The sequence below is a fragment of the Watersipora subatra genome, chromosome 11, assembly GCF_963576615.1.
Source record: "Watersipora subatra chromosome 11, tzWatSuba1.1, whole genome shotgun sequence".
Classification (NCBI taxonomy): Eukaryota; Metazoa; Bryozoa; class Gymnolaemata; order Cheilostomatida; family Watersiporidae; genus Watersipora; species Watersipora subatra.
This window is the reverse complement of record NC_088718.1, coordinates 42,142,024-42,160,962: the sequence shown is the minus strand read 5'-3', so window position 1 is coordinate 42,160,962 and position 18,939 is coordinate 42,142,024. Positions and strand designations below refer to the sequence as shown.

General features: G+C 36.1%; 2 protein-coding genes across 3 annotated transcripts in view; one reads left to right on the top strand and one right to left on the bottom strand.

Moving 5' to 3' along the window:
• Positions 1-8: 8 nt before the first annotated feature.
• Positions 9-18,790, bottom strand: LOC137408166 (transmembrane protein 138-like). Of its 2 annotated transcripts, none has more exons than XM_068094566.1 (4): positions 18,741-18,790; positions 2,012-2,169; positions 1,344-1,515; positions 9-211 (listed from the first exon to the last, which is right to left on the bottom strand). In XM_068094566.1, the coding sequence occupies exons 2-4, from the start codon at positions 2,134-2,136 to the stop codon at positions 26-28; spliced, it is 483 nt and encodes a 160-aa protein (XP_067950667.1). In that variant the 5' UTR covers positions 2,137-2,169; positions 18,741-18,790; the 3' UTR covers positions 9-25. The 2 variants fall into 2 exon arrangements, with proteins under 2 accessions (XP_067950667.1, XP_067950666.1); XM_068094565.1 differs by lacking the exon at positions 18,741-18,790 and adding an exon at positions 4,333-4,498.
• The window catches only part of LOC137408163 (gamma-tubulin complex component 2-like), a 51,006-nt gene continuing 39,014 nt past the window's right edge, over positions 6,948-18,939 (top strand). Inside the window, exons 1-3 of the mRNA XM_068094562.1 lie at positions 6,948-7,048; positions 7,340-7,418; positions 9,832-9,972. Coding sequence (XP_067950663.1) covers positions 6,987-7,048; positions 7,340-7,418; positions 9,832-9,972 — 282 coding nt within the window. The 5' untranslated portion in view covers positions 6,948-6,986. The remainder of the gene's footprint in view (positions 7,049-7,339; positions 7,419-9,831; positions 9,973-18,939) is intronic.

Below are 18,939 nucleotides of genomic sequence, written 5' to 3'. Positions count from 1 at the left end.
TGTCACCACGCAAAGGAGTAACGCCTCACCGCCTTTTAATAAACTCATTATGGATCCATTTAGAGTATTCATAGAAGCGTGGGTCTCCGAGAACAATGCATGTTCTTTTGTAAAAATAGTAATAAAATACAGCGCTTACTCGCTGTATACCAAATAAAACCCAGAAACTTGAAGCAGTTACATGAATAGTTGGCTCATTCCATCGGAGTTGCTGCAAGTACACCAGCGGACATAGTAAGGACAGTTCGTGTACATTGTAATGCTATGAGTGATAGTTGTAATAGCAGTACTATCATGGGAGTTGGGTTCTTGGGAGGTGCCCAAAACCCTCCTAATAGTTTGGAAATTGGCCGAGTTTGCTTCCGAGCATGAGCCTATGTCATCAAGTTCATTAAATCCCATTTTGTCTGGGTAGTAATCAGGAAAAGCCAATCGCGATTCTAAGCACGCTCAATTACATAACCACAGTTCCATTTTTCACTAAAAGTGTGAGTGGGTGTCTAAACCTCCCATTCCCATGCTTTTTTGGAAATTAATATTATGTCCCGCACTAACTAGTACCAACTTTTACCCGATGTCTAGGCTGTAGCTTGCAATCAACACAGTCATCTATAAAGGCATCTGCTATGGTCTCAACAAGCAAGTGTCTCGATGTCTCATTTTTAAAATAGTCTGTGTTACACAAGCTGAAAATCAAGATACGGTTCAAATCATTATACTAGTATCAGCCTAGTAGTTATGGCACATATACTGCAACTCATCAATCTAGGCTAGCCTAAAGGCTGTTTAACACTATATTGCGGCATGTCGACAGTAATCTTACACTACATCGTCTATGACAACATTGTTCACGCCCTCCCAAACCCATCCGCATTTACATCGGCAAATAGTATGCAACATGGCGTTCTCATTACACAATGCGGTCGCCACAACTATGAAATACTAGTCCCGCTGCATCTATCATGAAGAGAACTTAGATTAGGCAATCCGTGACAGCCAATCACTGTCGGGGATGCTCAGCAAATCATCAGGAAAGTTTGACAGAAGGAATATTTCAGGACATATCCGAGTTGCCTCGTCGATATCATTGTTTTACCGGTTGTTTGCGCGGTTGACAAATAATCGTCGAGAAGACAACTCCTACATAATTTGTGAACCAGCCTTGTGCATGATTATCAGTTGTATATACATGTAGATTATTAGTGTCTCCGCGCGCTCACTTGGTTTGTTTAAGTTGTCACTCCTCAGCACTCGCTATTGTTTCGGCGACTTTATGGAAAAGCAGATACAACATGACGAAATCTAAACTAAGATTGGTGAAAATACAAATTACTTCTCCTTACCATGCCGTGCACATGCAAGGCGATGCAGAATGCCAAATAGAGGAATGATATAACAATAGTCGTCTTGAATTTCTTAACAAGGATGACGACGAGTCCGGCTCGAAATATGTAAGTGTTGAAGAATGTCAGGAAGAGCACAATGATGGCGAAGATAATGCAAATATCCTGAACTCTACAACAATAAAATAATAATACAGGTCTAATAAATGTGCGTGAACATAGTTTGGCTTCTTACATCGTAATAAAAAGCAACTCGACGATTCTAGCTATTTTGTTAATTTCAATTTTCATCAAATCAAAAAAGATCTTGTCTCAAAATAGACCATGCCCCCTCGATTCAGCAAAATGCATCCTTTTCCTTGTCCCAACTACTAAAATTTGTTTCGTTGCACTGAATTTATTTTGTTTATTCATACTATCAGTGTTTTAATTTTCAAATATCCATTTGATTTGTCCATCTTTGGGGACAAACTGCTATTGGCCAACCCAAAATATCTGTAATCAAGCTTTAACTGGCACTTTGCTTACAAAATATTATAAAAAACCAGCGTGCACACAAAAGTACAACTATGAAAAACCTGCGCGCACACAAAAGTACAACTATGAACAACCAGCGCGCACACAAAAGAACGACTGAAAACCAGCATGTACGCAAAAGTAGAACTTACACAAATAGGACCAGCATGATAAGATTCGCAGATCTGATGAGCTCAGAAAAGGAATTCATAAAGAGGTCAACACAAAGCAAGAAGTATTGCAGCATCAAAATGATTTTGAAACGATCATTCTCCATTGCATATCCTCTCAGCCGTCACCTCCAAATTATCTACAATTAAGGTAGTTGTGTGAATACCCTTACAAATCAATGTTTGAAATTGTCTTTGTACACTGTGTTGTATTAGAATTCAAAGTTTTGCAACAATATAAATAACTTTAAATCTAAACATGATATACACTGATCATGTTACTAAGGTGACACAAAATAACCTGTAAAGGGTTATTACTTATAATTGTTCCTAAAATTCCCCAAAGACAATTGTTAAACCCATGCCCTGCTCTGTCTAATCAGTAGTGTCTTTGCTTATTGTTTTGTCATAACAGACGAGAGCATTCAGGGTAATTCTGAAGGTGAAACTTCGGAATAGAGTCATTAGTATCTGGTATTAAGTTTCAAATAGGAGACCGGTAGCAAAAAAAAACAAAAAAAGAAACCAAAAGAGTCAACAGATGCAATCGAGACAAAGCCTGCTTATAAAGACACATTTAACTGAATGCATTAATCTAACAGTGATTTTCTGGTGACCATTGAAAAAAGTGTTAAGATTATCATATTTATTCCACTGGAGATAAAAGTTAAAAAGTCTGAAAATGTCAACAATTAATGTACATGAATCATTGCATTCAGAAGAGGTTTCAATGAGAAGGGGAAACCCTAGAATACAAATCCCACCATTCTATGTCTTTCACGAGTTTGGTTACATGTTTGTCCTTGCTTTGTTTACTAAGAAGGGCAAATTTCTAGGCATTGTTTTAGAGAGGTAAAGAATTGACATGTTTCTACCCAAAAACATGTTAACTATGTACACTGCAGGCCTTTCGATATGTTAACAGACATAAAGAAAAGTTGTTCATAATAAAACGAAGAAAATCATAAAAGATTTCATATACTGTACTTGTTGAAGAGTATCATGAATGGAAAAACCAGCCATAAGACTGATGTGTACTATCATAAAGCCATAAGACTGATGTGTACTATCATAAAGCTGAACCATAAAGATGAAACCAAACATACAGTTTTTCCTCTAGCTTTAGTATTATTAGATGTTTTGGTTTGCAACACTCGGTAAAACTTGATATTGTTAATAGCAGGAATGCCCAAATCATAAAAACCAACTCACAATATTCACTTATATTCAATCTAACACACAAGCTGTGAAATTAAATCCCAGACAACCTTAAAAAATGCCATTTGCTACAATTGCCATTACCAGTTATTTTGGATTTATAAGACGTGAATTCGCAGTTATGCGGATAAGTTCTATTTACACAGCTTGGTAAGAAAACTCTGCCCAGCAGTGTCAAGGATGAAAAGGTCATTTTCATCCTTAAGACATCCCTTTCATCCTTCATCTTTCATCCTAATTTTCATTTAACTTAAGACAGTTTTCTAAAAGTAACCAGTCACTGATGCACACACATAATGCATTCCCCAATTGCTTCTTATTTTCTAGCAAGCGTACTGCAGACATTGTGCCCATTTATGGCCAAAATAATAAAACATTTTAAAGGCTATGAAAAGCCTCTATCAACATAACATTCTCCTACTGTTATTCTTTTCCTTCTTCACATATGATCATATGTGAAGACTGAACATGAGGTGTGATCTTGTTAGAATTGAAAAAATTGGTTAGCTTGTACATTTCATAAGTCACTTGCTTGAGCTAATATGAAAAACATCTTGTTGTTATTAGCTTACTGATTAATTAACAAATTCAAAACTTTAAATCAGCATTAGTAATAATGTAGTGTATATGGTATGCTAGAACAACCCTGGTCTAGTTGAATAACTAGCCAACTCCATGTTAAAAATAATCTGAATAAAAGGAGGTAACATAAATGCTTGGAAAACATGTTTTGCAAAACTTAAGAGTTGCATAATACATGGGATGCATCATGATTTAGGCATATATGAGGTAGAATAATCTATAAAAAAAACATACCGAAAAGTTGCAACTGGCTACATCAGATTTACAAGCATAGTTATGTTTGTTCTAATACATATTTTTTACAGTTTGAAGAATGTAGTGTTGATATATTAATTATGGTGCTAGGATACACTGTGCAGCCTTCACTTTGTGATATTACAACATATGTATTGAATATTATTTTACAAAAAGACAAAAACTTCGTAGCTGTCTGTTTTTGAAATAAGCGCAGCTTTTGTGTTGATTAACGTTTTAAATAAAAATAAATAAGTATTTCACTGTACCGAGTCTTGTCAAGTGATCCCAAGCAAATAGGACAGTCGTTAGTTACACGGTGTTTGAATTTGTTTCGAGACTACAAATACTAAAATTTAACAGCAATATAATATGCTTAGTTACTAGTTTTTTTCTTCAGAGTAAAAATGTAAGCGAAGCATGACGGAAGATCTTGAACTCAGCCCAAAATGAGAAGCAAATGAGATCAGCCATAGTTGTAAGCGAAGCCTAGGCAACTGCATTCTATCATGTCGTGAATGCTAGCTGATGTTGCGGGCACCAGCATGAGCCCCGAGATAAGTTTTAAATATTTATTGGATTAACGCTAAACCACATTTCGCTACCCCGCAGTAAATAGCCGCAAGTCTTATTAAAGTTTAAAGGTGCGTCAATGTACCGCTACGTTTTCCTGTGATTCTCCTACACGTTTGAAGCGCGAATGTTGAAGTCAGAGACGAGTGTATGCTCTTCCATGAACTTGATGTGGCCTTGGTGGATTTTCGACAGTTTAAATCTTTCGTAAACGCGAGTAAAACAGTATTTTGCTCACTGCTTGAAATAGTAATATTTTATATTAGTGTTGTAAAGCGGAAAATAAATTTATTGCTGTTCTGTGTAATAGAACTGTTGTGCATAAAATTAGCTACGCTACTTTAAGACCGTATTCCGAAACTATGTAATTTGTATAATGTTAATGAACTGTACAGAGTAGGACCTCGCCAGTTTGGCAATGACATTTAAATTACACAATGAACACTATGAGTTTATGACTGAGTGTGAACTACGTAAAAGTTCTATAAAACTACAACTCAAGTATGTATATGCACAATAAAAAACATTGTAACCGTGCCAGATCGTGTACCCTAATAAATGACCTCAACACTTTTTATGACTCCCAAAACCACAAACACTCCAATGCACTGATGTAACACCTTTTGATGTCAAATAGAAAATGTTTATATTAAGCCAAACGTGAATTAAGAGCAGGTACAAGTTGGCCGTGCTAAAAAGGAAAACAGCCCAAAGACTTTCTACCATATTATACTTGATATGCCCTTATATTTATAAGCTCTTTAACAACGTTAAGACAACTTTGTCATATTTATGCAATCATGCTGTAATCACAAAATATATGAACACTGACACAACAACATGGCTCACACATGAATCTATGCTCAAGCGTCTTCAAGTTTAGGAGACATGAACTGCTTGTTACAAAAACTTCTCAATCATACGGAATGACTGCAAAAAGTACAACAATGTTAGTGGAAATATTTTAAAGTTTCGTTCACAAGGAGAACTTAGCAAAATAGTTAAACTTGTAAAAAACATTGCACAGAAAATATTATAAAGTTTGAAAAAGAGAAAGCTGCACTTTTTTTACTAGCATGTGAAACAGTCTAAATCAATTGGCGGTTCTAGCATAAAGCGGGTGAGTAATTGAAATAGCACTTTTTGTAACTAGACTGTCATTAAAATGTATTTTGCTGCGTTTGCTTATGAAGGATTTCCAAATTTGACTAAAATAAATTTTTTTCTGTGAGTTTTTAGACAGTTGTATTGTGTATCTGAATTGTATTTGAATACAACATGCAACTGTATTTATTTTTTGAATAGTAACCGAATTGTATTTGTAAAATTGTATTTGCAGAATTTTGCTGTAAACGCTTATTATGTTCTTAGCTCAAGCTCTATCTCAATAATAACGGCAAGTTATATCTTCAGTCTGGTTTCATTTGGCCTTGTTTTAGTTTAGTTACTTGGCTTGGTTATATAAGTAGTCTAGGTTCCAGTTAAAAAATATGGTGGAGGGTGATATACTTAGGAAACTGTAGTCATAATGTATGTATGCATGAGCATAGAACAATGGTATGAGTTAGTTTCTCGTAGATTAGTGTACATAAATGCGGCGCCTCAATTCAGAGCCTGTTTTGTAATTTTCTAAACAAAAACAGCTCAAGCACTTAAAGATTACTATTTCATCCACTTTCAAGTTTGATATTGCCTTTGCAAAACCAAGAAATAATTGACTGTATAAAATAATATTCTCACAAGATTCATAGAAGTCATGTTACTCTCCTATTGCAAACCCTTTTGTTCAGAGTTAACAAGGGTGTTTGTAAAGACCTGTAGCAATTGGCAGGTGCACGTGATAGTTTCTCAGAGTATGTAAAATATTATGACTACAATACCATAAATGTTTTGTGTTCACAAAGACTACATCTAGCTCGAAGTTATCTAACAGAATGTCAGAATCGATCATGCAATTATATAGTGCAAATCAGCTTTGGATACTTTTTGTATCACGGTGCATGGTTCCTAAATGGTTTAGTTTGTATCCATACATGAGTTGTTTATGTGCTGCATGGATTGTTTTGAAATTTTTTTTTCACTGCAGATAATACCTTGTTGTTTTAAAGTTGTGGGTACCGAAGGACTAGATGTGTGTTAATGCTTTTGGGAGTTATTCTTAAAAAAATTTTTTCAAACACTCTTAGAAGTGGTCACTGGCATATACTAAACTATGTTTAATATGTAATAGTGGTTGGCTTCCCAACATGTACTTTCCTATTCACTCATGATATTGTTACGGCACCTACATAAAGTTAATCATGTTCTTTTAGTTTCAAGAGATTTCAAGTTTTAGTATGTATGTTTGAACATGGCAGCGCAGCATGAATATGAAGCTCATGCTCTTGTGAGGGAGCTGAGTATATCATTAGGGTAAGTCAGCGAATATCTGGTATCTTTTTAAATACGATTTGAGAAACTCTACCATCTCCATTGCTATAGACGACAACTTGTCCATGTTTTACATTTGACTCATGTCAGGTACTTTATAAACAAGCCTGCGCGTTTTCTTGAGTCACGTTGATCAAGGTGAAAAAAAGATTAATCAACCCAAACGTTTCTATTTGTACCTACATGTTTGATTCTTAGTCTGTTCCTTCTGTGTGCAGAATTATCTAGAGCAGCTTTGATGTTGTCTACAGTGAATAAGCTTGCTGTTTGCAGAGCAGATAAAGGCGACATTGGACCTGAGAAATATGTTGAAAGTTTAATGAAACAAAGGGGACCCTACAATCCAGACCAGGTGGGATTGTCTTTCCTTGTTAGACAAACTGATGTGGCTGTCTCATACTGTGACCATATTGACTGACTGATGGTGACCATGTACATGTATACAAGGCTGATTGCTTTGTGTACTTAAACAATGGATCTTCAGTGATATCACTACTGTCTCTTTCCTGATTGACAAAGAAATGTTGTTGAATGGGTCATAATATGACCAATATTGGCCAAATTATGGTCAATATTGGTCAACGTTGTCAACCGTGCTTACCTTGTACATAAGACTGATTATGAAGGACCCATTACTTGAATCATTATTTTAAATAAGAGTTTTGAGCTGTTACCAATTCACGCACAATTTAACGTAAATGTAGCACTTGATAAGTTTCATAGTTGTTTTTATGTTAATTCTTTTTGGTAGGTGTCCACCTTTGCGTCATGATCTCTCACGCAATCATGATCTTCAAGCATGTTAGCTGAAGTGTGAAGCGTGCTATTTTAACCAATAGGCATTTGAGATTGGCAGGTGTAATAACTATGTGCACGCTTATTCCAATGTATAGCAATGTGACCACTTGGCCTAATGGTTAGCTTCCTGTCTGTAAAACTGGTGGGTCCGAGTTCAAATCTATTGTGAAACAGTTTTGTTTGTGCGTATTTTATCGTTATAACTGGCCATACGAATGACAGACACTCCCATTTACATGTATATGTATAGACTAGCCGACTATTATAAACAGTAGCAGGTAATGTAGTTGCCTGCCACTTGCCATTAGCCTGACACATTGCTAATGACTAATTTGAGTGAGCTAATATCTGTATTGCTAAATGTATTAATAAGAGCTGTGAGAGCAAGCTTTAGTGATGGTGCCTAATGTGGAGGGCTATGCGTATTTTAACTGACGTAATCAGTCATATCGCCCAATGAATTTATTGCATCTCCTGTAGTTTAATTGGTTAGGTTAGTGCCTGGTGAACGTGAGGCTCCGAGATCAAATCCAGCACGTAGCGGGTTTATCATTCCTAGATTTAAATAGCTATAGTGTGACACACCGAACAACGAATTTTGAGATTTATATATGAGACTAGATGAATGCCCGGGTAATAAAAATTTGCACAAAATTTTCTTAATTTAACATATAACAACAATCAACATTCTAACTTTCAAATTTCGTATCATGAGGAAAAGTTTTGTCCAAGTCAAATAATTTAAGAAACGAAATAAAACAACTATAAAAGTGTTTAAATGTGAATGTGAAATAATTAGCAAGTAATAGCTAAATTAACTCTGTTTTGCTACAATTACAATAAAAGATGATTTGGTAATGACACAATTAATACGAACTAATAAACATAAAAGTCCGGAATGCGTTGAATTAATAATAACAATTTGTGCATAGAAGTGTGTGTGTGTGTGTATAAAAAAGGTTACTGTTCCAGTAGAAGCTACCCATCAAAACTTTGAATACGATGAGACTGGTACCTACAAATGTGGTACAAAATGAGATATCGCACTGTCTTTGTCTAGTACTTTGTCTGACCGAACGGAGAGAGAATGCAGATGCTCTTCCTATACTCGAGATAATAATATTTACAATTGTCCTCGTGAAAAGAATGGGCCTTGACTGTGATTCAGCGATTGAACCTTATGAAAAACTGGAAATAGAAGTTCACGAAAACGTGTAAAAGCGTCACCTTTCATAGAGTTAATAGAGTTTCAATCAATACGTCATTTAGCGATCGAGAAAATGGTGTATACAGTATATAGTAAGATCTATGAACCAAAAGAGCTATAAGACTCGTGGTTAGACAATTACTATTACAGAATGTGAGCTTCCAATTCCAAAATTTTAATAGCTATAGCCGGACATACCGAAGAACACACATACATCCATACAGACGACAAACCTTGGGATATATATATATATATGTATTTTATATCGAAGTCAATTTTTGGCCAAAAGTGTTGGTAATGTAATTCTAAAACTTTTGTATTATTTGTTAAAGGAATAATTATAGCATCAGAATAAAGTGCATATTTCTATTGTTTGTTTGAAACCGATCAAGGGATGCTGTATGATTGTGTTAGTAGCACTTGTCTGTTGTTATGCATCGTCATATCAAACTACGGAAAAAGGTAAAGCTCATAGCTTATTGCATTATTCGAGCAATCGGAGTTCGTTTACCTTGGTATGTCAAGGTTAATTTCTAACTACATTCCTTGAAACCTTTCTGTCAATATTTATTGTTTTCTTTCATGTAAAACAAAAACCCGTCTTGTACCAAGGTAGTAATATTGGTACACAATGACGTTTCAGTAATGTCAGCCCCTTCCTCGACAGTCATAAAAGCTTGTTCTATATTTCAATTCTTACTATGCATTTGTTAGAAACTCTGAACGCTTGTACAGTACATTTTTAAATCTTTTTAAACAGGTATCTAATCATCATTCCAAGAAGTCTATTGCGGAGTCTAGCAGCACCCCCGTAGAGTTTGCAGAAAAATATGAAGAGCTGAAGCTGAAAAATGTGCGAGATGTCGATGCAGTTACATACATAACAGCTGAGATAACAAAGGTGGGTTATATGTAGCCTTGGTTCTAACTCATCAGCATGGACGAGTTGTATATTTAGCCTAAGATTTAGTTAAATAGTACAGGTTGGTTATACAGTGATCCCTCGCTATATCGCGCTTCATCTTTGGCTGCTTCGCGGATTGTTTCACTGCGCGTTGTGCTCTGAATCCTGATTGGCTCAGGGGCTTTGCTGTTGTCTAGAAGTAAAATATTGATGCTGTGCTGTATTGTTTTTTCACTTGTCAACAGTTTTCCTTTCTGTACATTCTGCCAAATTCATGTTTGCAAATTTTCTCTGTGACAAACCCACAATGTCGAAGAAACGCTCTGCACCGACAAATGGGCCTCCAGACGCGCCAAAGAGGCCGAGGAAAATGCTAACAATTGCAAGGTAAAAGCTATGCGGCTGTAGGCTGCCATTACAGAATACCCGTAATGAATATTCGGTTCATTCCATAAAGGAGTAGGAAAATAATATAAGGATGACAGCAGCAATATTAATTACCAATATTAAAATGATTGCCTTCTAAACAAATTTGGGCTTTAAAACAGGTTTTAATTTTTTGTTTCATTCTATTCTACAGGTTTGTATTATAAAATAATAAAAAATAAGGCTGACAACTTCACGGATTTCACTTATCACGGATTATTTTTGGAAAGCAACTCCCGCTATAAACGAAGGATCACTCTACACTTGTCCTGGGTTTCGGTTAAATTATAAAGGAGGTGTATATTCATAGCCTAAGTTTAGCTCAACAATAAGAGTGGATTAGATTTAGCATAGGTTTCCGTTTAGTAGTGTCACTAGGTTATACAGTTGGCCTAAGTTCTAGTTCAATAATAATGAGGGATGGTTATATAATTAGCCTAGGTTCTAGGTCAATAATAATGAGGGATGGTTATATAATTAGAAACCTGAGGTTGGCTAATATGCATGTGCAAAACTATTGTCGTAGAAAACTATAAGTCTGATTGCATTATTATAACTACATGCAGATGTATGCCCGGCGTTGCATAAGTAATAAAATAATTACTCAATGAATTTGAGTAACCTTTTTGATAAGCAAGTAACTTGAGATAGTCTAAATCTATATCATAATAATAGCCGTGAAGCTAGCTTGACGTTACGCGTTAAAGCACATAAATTACATAATTTTTTTATTATATATTTCAATACATCAGAGTCTTGGCATTCGAATGAGCCTATATTCAACACACAAAGAATAATAGAACTTTGAAAAACAGGGTGTCAAAAGTATGTCCTGCAAAAAACAACACTTGGTTCAGGTTCTCAAAATGTGATGTCACAATTATTATTTAGCCTTGGGTGGTCGATCCCTTTCGCTGCTATTGAGGCTGCGCTTTTCTGTGACAATCGGTGTTGTTAAACCAAGAGAGCGCTAATAATAAACTAGGATTCTAGATAATCAACAATGCCTGGGATCATGCTAACGCCGACCAATACAAACACATGTTCTGGGTTAATTAATTATGCTTCAATAAATGTACTGTCGTTGATAAAGGTAATGAAATCACATCAATTAAATTGTGACCTGCGCTTGCGTGGCCCTAGGACTACATGTCAATCGCACTTTCGCGAGACCACGCAATGCTTGAAACTAATTAGTCTCAGTCGCGACCCTCAACATCACAATAAAATGAGAGGACTAGTGCATAATATCATCGGGAAAACATAGTATGGTGCTTGGAATCTCAGTTATCTATCATAGAAATAATCTGTACATGGAGAACTAATGACACTGATTCCTTTGTCATTTTTATTGGTTCTTTGGAGTTGTCCTATCTTCGCCTGACACTAGTGTCATTATCGTAGTTGATAAATATAAGCGGTAAGTAATAAAATAGGCGGTAAAAGCACACAACACCGCATAAGAAAATTGTGACGTCGCAATTTCCAAGTCTATGCCGGTAAACATTTTTGCGGTAAAGCTCTGGGGAAATCCTATAAACACCAACCAATGTCTGTCTCACCGTGGCAAACATTAGCTCATTCGAAAGCCAAGACTCTGATGTATTGCAATATACAATAAAAAAGTTACGTAATTTATGTGCTTTAAGTTGGCCAATACTATTTTCGCAAACACTGCATAAGTATGCGCCCTATTATGCTGTAGTATGGGACAGACAGTGTAGTATATTGGATTAGCTCACCGGTCCGCAGACCTAGAGGTTCCGAGTTCAAATCCAGTGCGAAGTGGATTTTCCGTTGCTAAAGCTGTATCAGCTATAATCGGACAGATGAATGACAGACGACAGATAAACACTGAGATTTATATACTGTATATACTACTACCCCAGCAGTCCAATGCACTATGGGACATAGTCAGGTGTAATAAGTATTTGCACAATTATTCTGAAATGCGAGAAGGTGGACGATTAGTTTCATTTAGGATTTTGGAAGTTTGCTTCCGAAATCCTAAATGTTTTATTATATCTGTCTATGAGGCTAAATGCAGTGAGTTCGAATACCATACAATGCAACATTTTTCTTACAAATCTTTTTTTGAGTACGAATCCTGTATGGCGCAATTCTTTTTTCCTACATTCAATCGTGGCTTCAGACGGGTGGAAAGACACAGATCTTATAAGGGTAAAGATTATCAAGAGTTGGCTACCTTGGTCCATTATTTATGTTATTGTTAGCATCGGTGTGTTTCCTACATGATTATACCGACACTATGTTGGATTAAACGTCATTTTAACGACATTACGCGCTCTGAATAACATTTTTGCCCAGGCTATATTGGATAATTTTATTGGTGACGAGTTTTAGAAAGTTACAGATACAAAATTCGCCATTGCAACAATTTTTTTCTCCTTGTGTGAAAATAGTAAAGGTGACCTTCAAGATGACCTTGAGCACAAACATGATCGAACAGTATAGATCACAGACAGAATATTTTATATATTGTTCTAGTTGTTGTAGTTCTAGATATATAGTGTTCTCATATTGTTATAACAAGAGAATCATTGACGAACTTGATCTATAAGTATAGTCGACACATATATTTGATTTAAAATAAAAATGTGTTGTGTGATCATATTTGTATAGATAGTCATTTTTAACTATAAAAAAGTGAAATGCTCAGAATTTAATCTAAATAATTATTTACAAACATAATTTTGCAGCTGTTTGTTACATGTTTGAAATCAGGATAAAATGGAGATTAATTTACTATATAAATGTAGGGCAGAGGTTCCCAACCTGGGGTACAAGTACCCCTGGAGGTACATTTTAGAAATCTAAGGGGTACAATACAAGTTATAAGCTTAATAAATTTTTGGTTTGTTTAGCTCTAATTATTAATAACTTTGCTGAAACCACTGCTATAGAGCTGTTATTGGTATCATTCTAAAGCTAACTAGTTTTGCCATTCAGACAAACTTAGGCAAGCATCAGCCCTAAACACAAAGTTGTTTCGTCAATTATGTCAAGATTGCGATGCAGACCATGAAAACCTTTACTACACAGAAGTGAGATGGCTTTTTAAACGCCATGTCCTGAATCGATTTATGGAACTGATTGATGAGATTGCAGCTTTCTTTGCTACACAGACTTTTGAGAATGCTTCAAGATTCAGTGAGAAGTTAAGGACTTCAGAATGGAAAGCTGCATATCTGAGAGATATCTTTTTAAGATTAAACACTGTCAACACATCCCCTCAAGGGAACTCTACCACTATAATTGATTTTACAGACAAGCTTAGAGCATTTATCATGAAGCTAGAGATGTGGAAAAGTCAATGCTGGATCATTTGATGTTTGATAGCTTGTCAGAAGTATTGCCTTCACATGATTCAATTTCAATCATGAAAGATCTGGTTGCAGACCACCTCTCTCAACTGGCTTGCTACTTTCAACAATATTTTCCTGATTTAAATGACACAGATTTGAAGTTGGCTAAAAACTCATTTAAATTAAATGTAGCTGATATTGAGAGTGACATGCAAGAAGAGTTGATTGACCTTCTCAATGACTCTGGTGCACATGATAGATTTGAAGATTGCGTTCTTAGCAAGTTCTGATGCTCATTGATAACATCCTACTCAAAGCTTTCAGAGGTAGCTTTAAAAATGTTGCTCATATTTCTTATTAGTTATAAGTGTGAGCAAGAGTTTTCCTCACTTTTGTACATGAAAAGCAAATGTCGCTCACGACTAAATGTTGATGATGACCTCAGAGTTTCATTATCTGTTACTGAACATCAAACAGATCACTGATGCAAAGCAGGCACAGCCTTCCCATTAGCCTAGCCAAAATAAAGTGGGAAAGTAACAAAACACTGCGATGTATAAAAGTTGTGCTGCATAGTTATCATTATTTTAATAAATAGCAATTTCCTACCATACCACATTTCTTTACCTGTTCAAGTTACACATTTCAACAATGCACACATGTCATATTAATGAAGTTAGACCAATAATACTCTGGATTGAACTGTGTTTTCCAAAGGGGTACATTTTTTTTGCAATATGACTCCCAAGGGGTACCTAGGCCAAAAAAGGTTATGAACCCCTGATGTTGGGTAAGGCTGTTTTTGGCAGGGTTGTGACGCGCGGGACATTTGAACGCTTTCCCGCATACTTCTCCGCTCAGATGCGAAATTCTGGTGTCATTTATACTGTTTTAGAAAGCACTTGACATCAACTATCACTGAATGAGATTTTATCTTTGTCATGCAATGCATTAACAAATTATGAATCATTGAAGCTGGTGTGACACCTGGGACCATAATTTGACATGAAAAACTACTCTTTGATCAGTTGGAAAAATCTTGAAATTGTAGACTCATAACATTATTATTTGACTAGCTTAAAGCTCTAATGTCATTCTACTAGGAATACATATAATTTTGTTTCCATGTCAAAGTTTAATGACTCTGTAAGGTTTGAAAAAAGACTACCACCTGTGACGCGCGGGACTGTGACGCGCGGGACGAAAATAACATTATGAAAATTAAGCATTTTCCTATGTTTTGTGGTTGTTAGACCACAAATTGTTATGAGTTGTAATTGTAACATTGAATATACTTGTGTTAAACCAACATATAGTTTAAAATTATTATATATTGTATTTATTTTATATAAACATAAAACACACATAATTTACAGATTGTCAGACTTTCATGCAGTAAACCATTTCTTCTTAAAAACATATTCTGCCATTATTATTGCCTCATTTTTTAACACAAAGTATCTCAGTGACCTGGTAGTTGCTGCTGGTACAATAGCTGGAAATATTAAGAACTTTAATATATTAACTTTAATATTGATAACTTTAAGAAGAAAATTTCTGAGGGTCGTTCCTATGTCCTCGGGGTTTGGCCACGTGAACTGCTTGCGTGCCCGGTGTATGTACTTTATAGTGTAGCTACCTTCATTAGCTTCCCCTGTGAGAATTTCTCCAATGCTCACTTCAGAGTCATAGGCCAATGCAACCAGAATTTGTCGTAAGAACTGAGTCAATGTTTGTTAAGAATCTCCTGTGGTTACCATTTGATTAAGTTCGCTGCTTGTTGTGGATGGAACTGGCTGCCAAGTGGAAGAACACCATTCCATCAGAGTAACATCACCATTTTCTTTAATTGCTATGTGATGGCAAGATCGAATGCCATGTATTGGAAGTGCAGTGGACCAGCGTTCTTTGCAGATCCTTGCTGTGTTAGTGATCATATTTTCTGAGATGTTTAAAATCTTCATTGGTTTCACTGATTAGGAAGTTATTATTGTTGCAGCTTCTGCAAATGACTTTGCCAAGTTTACGACGTACCATCCTCAATATACTGCCATTAGAACCCGTTGTTTGATGCTTCCCCCAACACCATCTACTGCACCTTTGCCATGCGATGTCTAAAAAAAAACTTCAATCAGCTGGCATACCCATTTCTTCCTTATGGCCAGTCAAGTTCTGAACTGTGACCCGATTTTTGATTTGCGATGTGGATCCATCACTTACATAATGAATATGTTGCAAGTTAATGTTTTCTGCTTTCAGAAATTTCACAAGTTCTCTATTAAACGTGTAAACAGCATCATTAGTGTGTTCTAGGCTATCACTAACTATTGCACAGCGTTTGTGGACTAGGACTCCATCCAGCTTATAATGAATCATGACAGTGAATACTGTCACCCCTATTGTGGTGTCGTAGGTGCTTTGGATTTCGGTTGCTTGCTTACAGTTGAAGTTCTCAATGAAGTCTTTGTGAATGATCACTGCCCCATTTTTCAAATTCTGTTTGAGGTAACTGATCGATTTGTGTTGATGGTTGGAAGTATACATGTACATATGAAGGGAAAGTCATGTCAGTTGGTATTTCAGCAGCACAAGCAAGTCAGATGATGGCATCTGATCTTCGAGCTTGTTTAGGAAGCTGTTTTCACCATCTCTCCACTGATAGAAATTCACATGTTCTTTAGCGCTAACAACCAAACTATCAATTGAAATAGCCACAAGAGTCACATTCTCTCTTCACACACGATTCATTTTCCATGTTGCGCACAGTTCTTTACAGTAGCTGGTGAACAGTAGTAGGCATTTCCAAAGAACAGACACTGGCCTACCGCAGCCCCAGCAGAGCTAACTCCGCATTTTCGCAGTATTTTCAAGCACAGACAATTTAATCATGTCTAGAACTGGCTTGCAATTTACTGGGCCCAACTCTTTAAATTTACTAGGGCTCACCTTGACATCTGGATATTCTTCATTAAAAATCTCAAAGATGTCACTCAACATGTAGTTGAGCAGGTGTTTTCGAAGCTTTCGTCGCTTGTGGACAGGAAGTGTGGCATGATGTTAACAGCAGTTTGGCAGTCATTAGAATACATGTTAGTTCAAAAAAAAAGACTTACAGTATCTATAAGGGGAAACCTACTTTCTCTACTCACTGAAAATTCAATGCATGAGTGAAAGAGAATTTTCGTAACTATACTTTAAAAATACACATTTGGTTCAAAGATTACCTCGTGATTTGCACACCAGGTGTGTGTATCAGAAGAGTAGGCTAATATTGACAAGCTCTAGATTCTGAGATACAAAACATCATAAAATAATTCTAATTCATTATTTTTCTCAAAGAAACTGGCTTTTTAGACTTGGAATATCTAGCATTACTTTCACATGCCACGGTATCAAAGAGAACGCCTAAACAAAGGCAGACAACACCATATTATTAAAAATGTCCCGCGCGTCACAAATACTTCCATGTACCTATAAAACAAAAACTTACAGTATTTTCAGCAAATTGGCGAGTTGGGCTAAACTATAGCAGCCCAAAATCGAATTTTAGATAAGAATTTTTTTTATCAGATAGCTTAGGAAGAACAGGCTGCAATTAAATGCACTAAAATTGTGACGCGCGGGACAAACTAATTTTTGCTCGCCTGAATTATAAGGAAAAGTTTGCGTTTGCTCAGAAAAAACACCTGGGCTAGAAAATCTACTCTTGTATTGATCATACAATGTAAGCAAAAATTATTTCAGAATGAATTGCAAAGTTTGAGAGGATATGATCAATTGTCCCGCGCATCACACACCATATGGGAAAACCTACTTGCATGCTCAATATCTTCATGAGAGAAGATTTCAATATGAAAACTTTTGTGTTTCTACCTGTCTGAACATGTCTGAACATGTCTGAACATGTGTGCTCGCTAATTAACTAAAAATTATGGTTACAAAAGGCAGAAAAAAAATTGCCTTTGTGTGTGACACCAAGCTTGGCCTTGCCCTGTAATGTATATAGTAAATTAATTTATTATATAATTTATGGTTTTTATATTTATGGTTAATATAATATTTAATTTATGGCTATTGTTTAGATTCACAATGAGTAACAATGTTGCAAATTAAAATTTAGTTTTCCTACAAAGAGGTCCAGTTTATTTCGCACACCATTTTAGATACCTTAGTCACCTTTTAATTTATGGAATCGAGTTTTGGGGCCACGGCAACAAAACTGATTTAAACAAACTTTTAATCATGCAAAAAAAGGCAATCAGAATAATACTCAATTTTAAACCAAATCAAACAGTTTCCAAAAATTTTAAAATTTTAAAAATAATGCCAATTGAAATTTTATTCCAGTATCGCCTGCTAATGTTTTTAACAAATTCTTTCCCCATGGAAGAGTTGCAAGATTTTATGATAGATCATTGTCAAGATACCCGTTTAAAAAGTAAAAATCAATTAAAGTTGAAAAAGTGTTTGTCTTCTAAGGGACAGAGATCGATATTTTTTAGTGCAATGAAATTATATAATAAATTTTTGAGTGATTGTGCGGGCTCTGCTCCGGGTCAGCTGAAGGCGAAGTTGGTAGAGCGCCTGTGGGCGTCCTGGGACTGTCCTTCCTGACTCTGGTGCTCCGGAGTGTGCGCTTATCGCTGATTCTGTTTCTTTTCCTACTGCTTGCTGGGGCTGCCTTGACTCTAGCCTCTGGCTATCTGGCATGTCCTATTGCTACTCTGTGTATTTTTTTTACTCATATTGTCATGTTATTATTACGCAATAAAAATCAAACCAAACCAAACCAAAACCTTATAGCTAACTAGGATAGATATGTTCATACTGCCCGTACTGAAAGCCTTATGGAGCATCCTGAGGCTATAACCTGTGAACAACAGCTTGGGTTCAATTCTAAAAAAGACTCAAAACTGCTCTCTATGACAAACGCAACTAGTCTGTGAACACTCGACAGGAAAGTGACATCGCGGTTATTTCGCCACATTCCTGGCCATATGTCAATCCTCTTACCCATGCACGGCTTCTCCTTGCAATCAGTGCTCCACTTTGGAGGAATCGCCAACAACGACTGCATGCATCACATCAATAACGATAATGGATGCTTGTTTGCTTTTAATAACTCTGTTTGCGCTTTGACACGCTTATTTACGAAGCATAGAGCTTAGCGTTTGTGTTTGGATGTGGGCACCGAAAAGCATAGCGTTAGTCT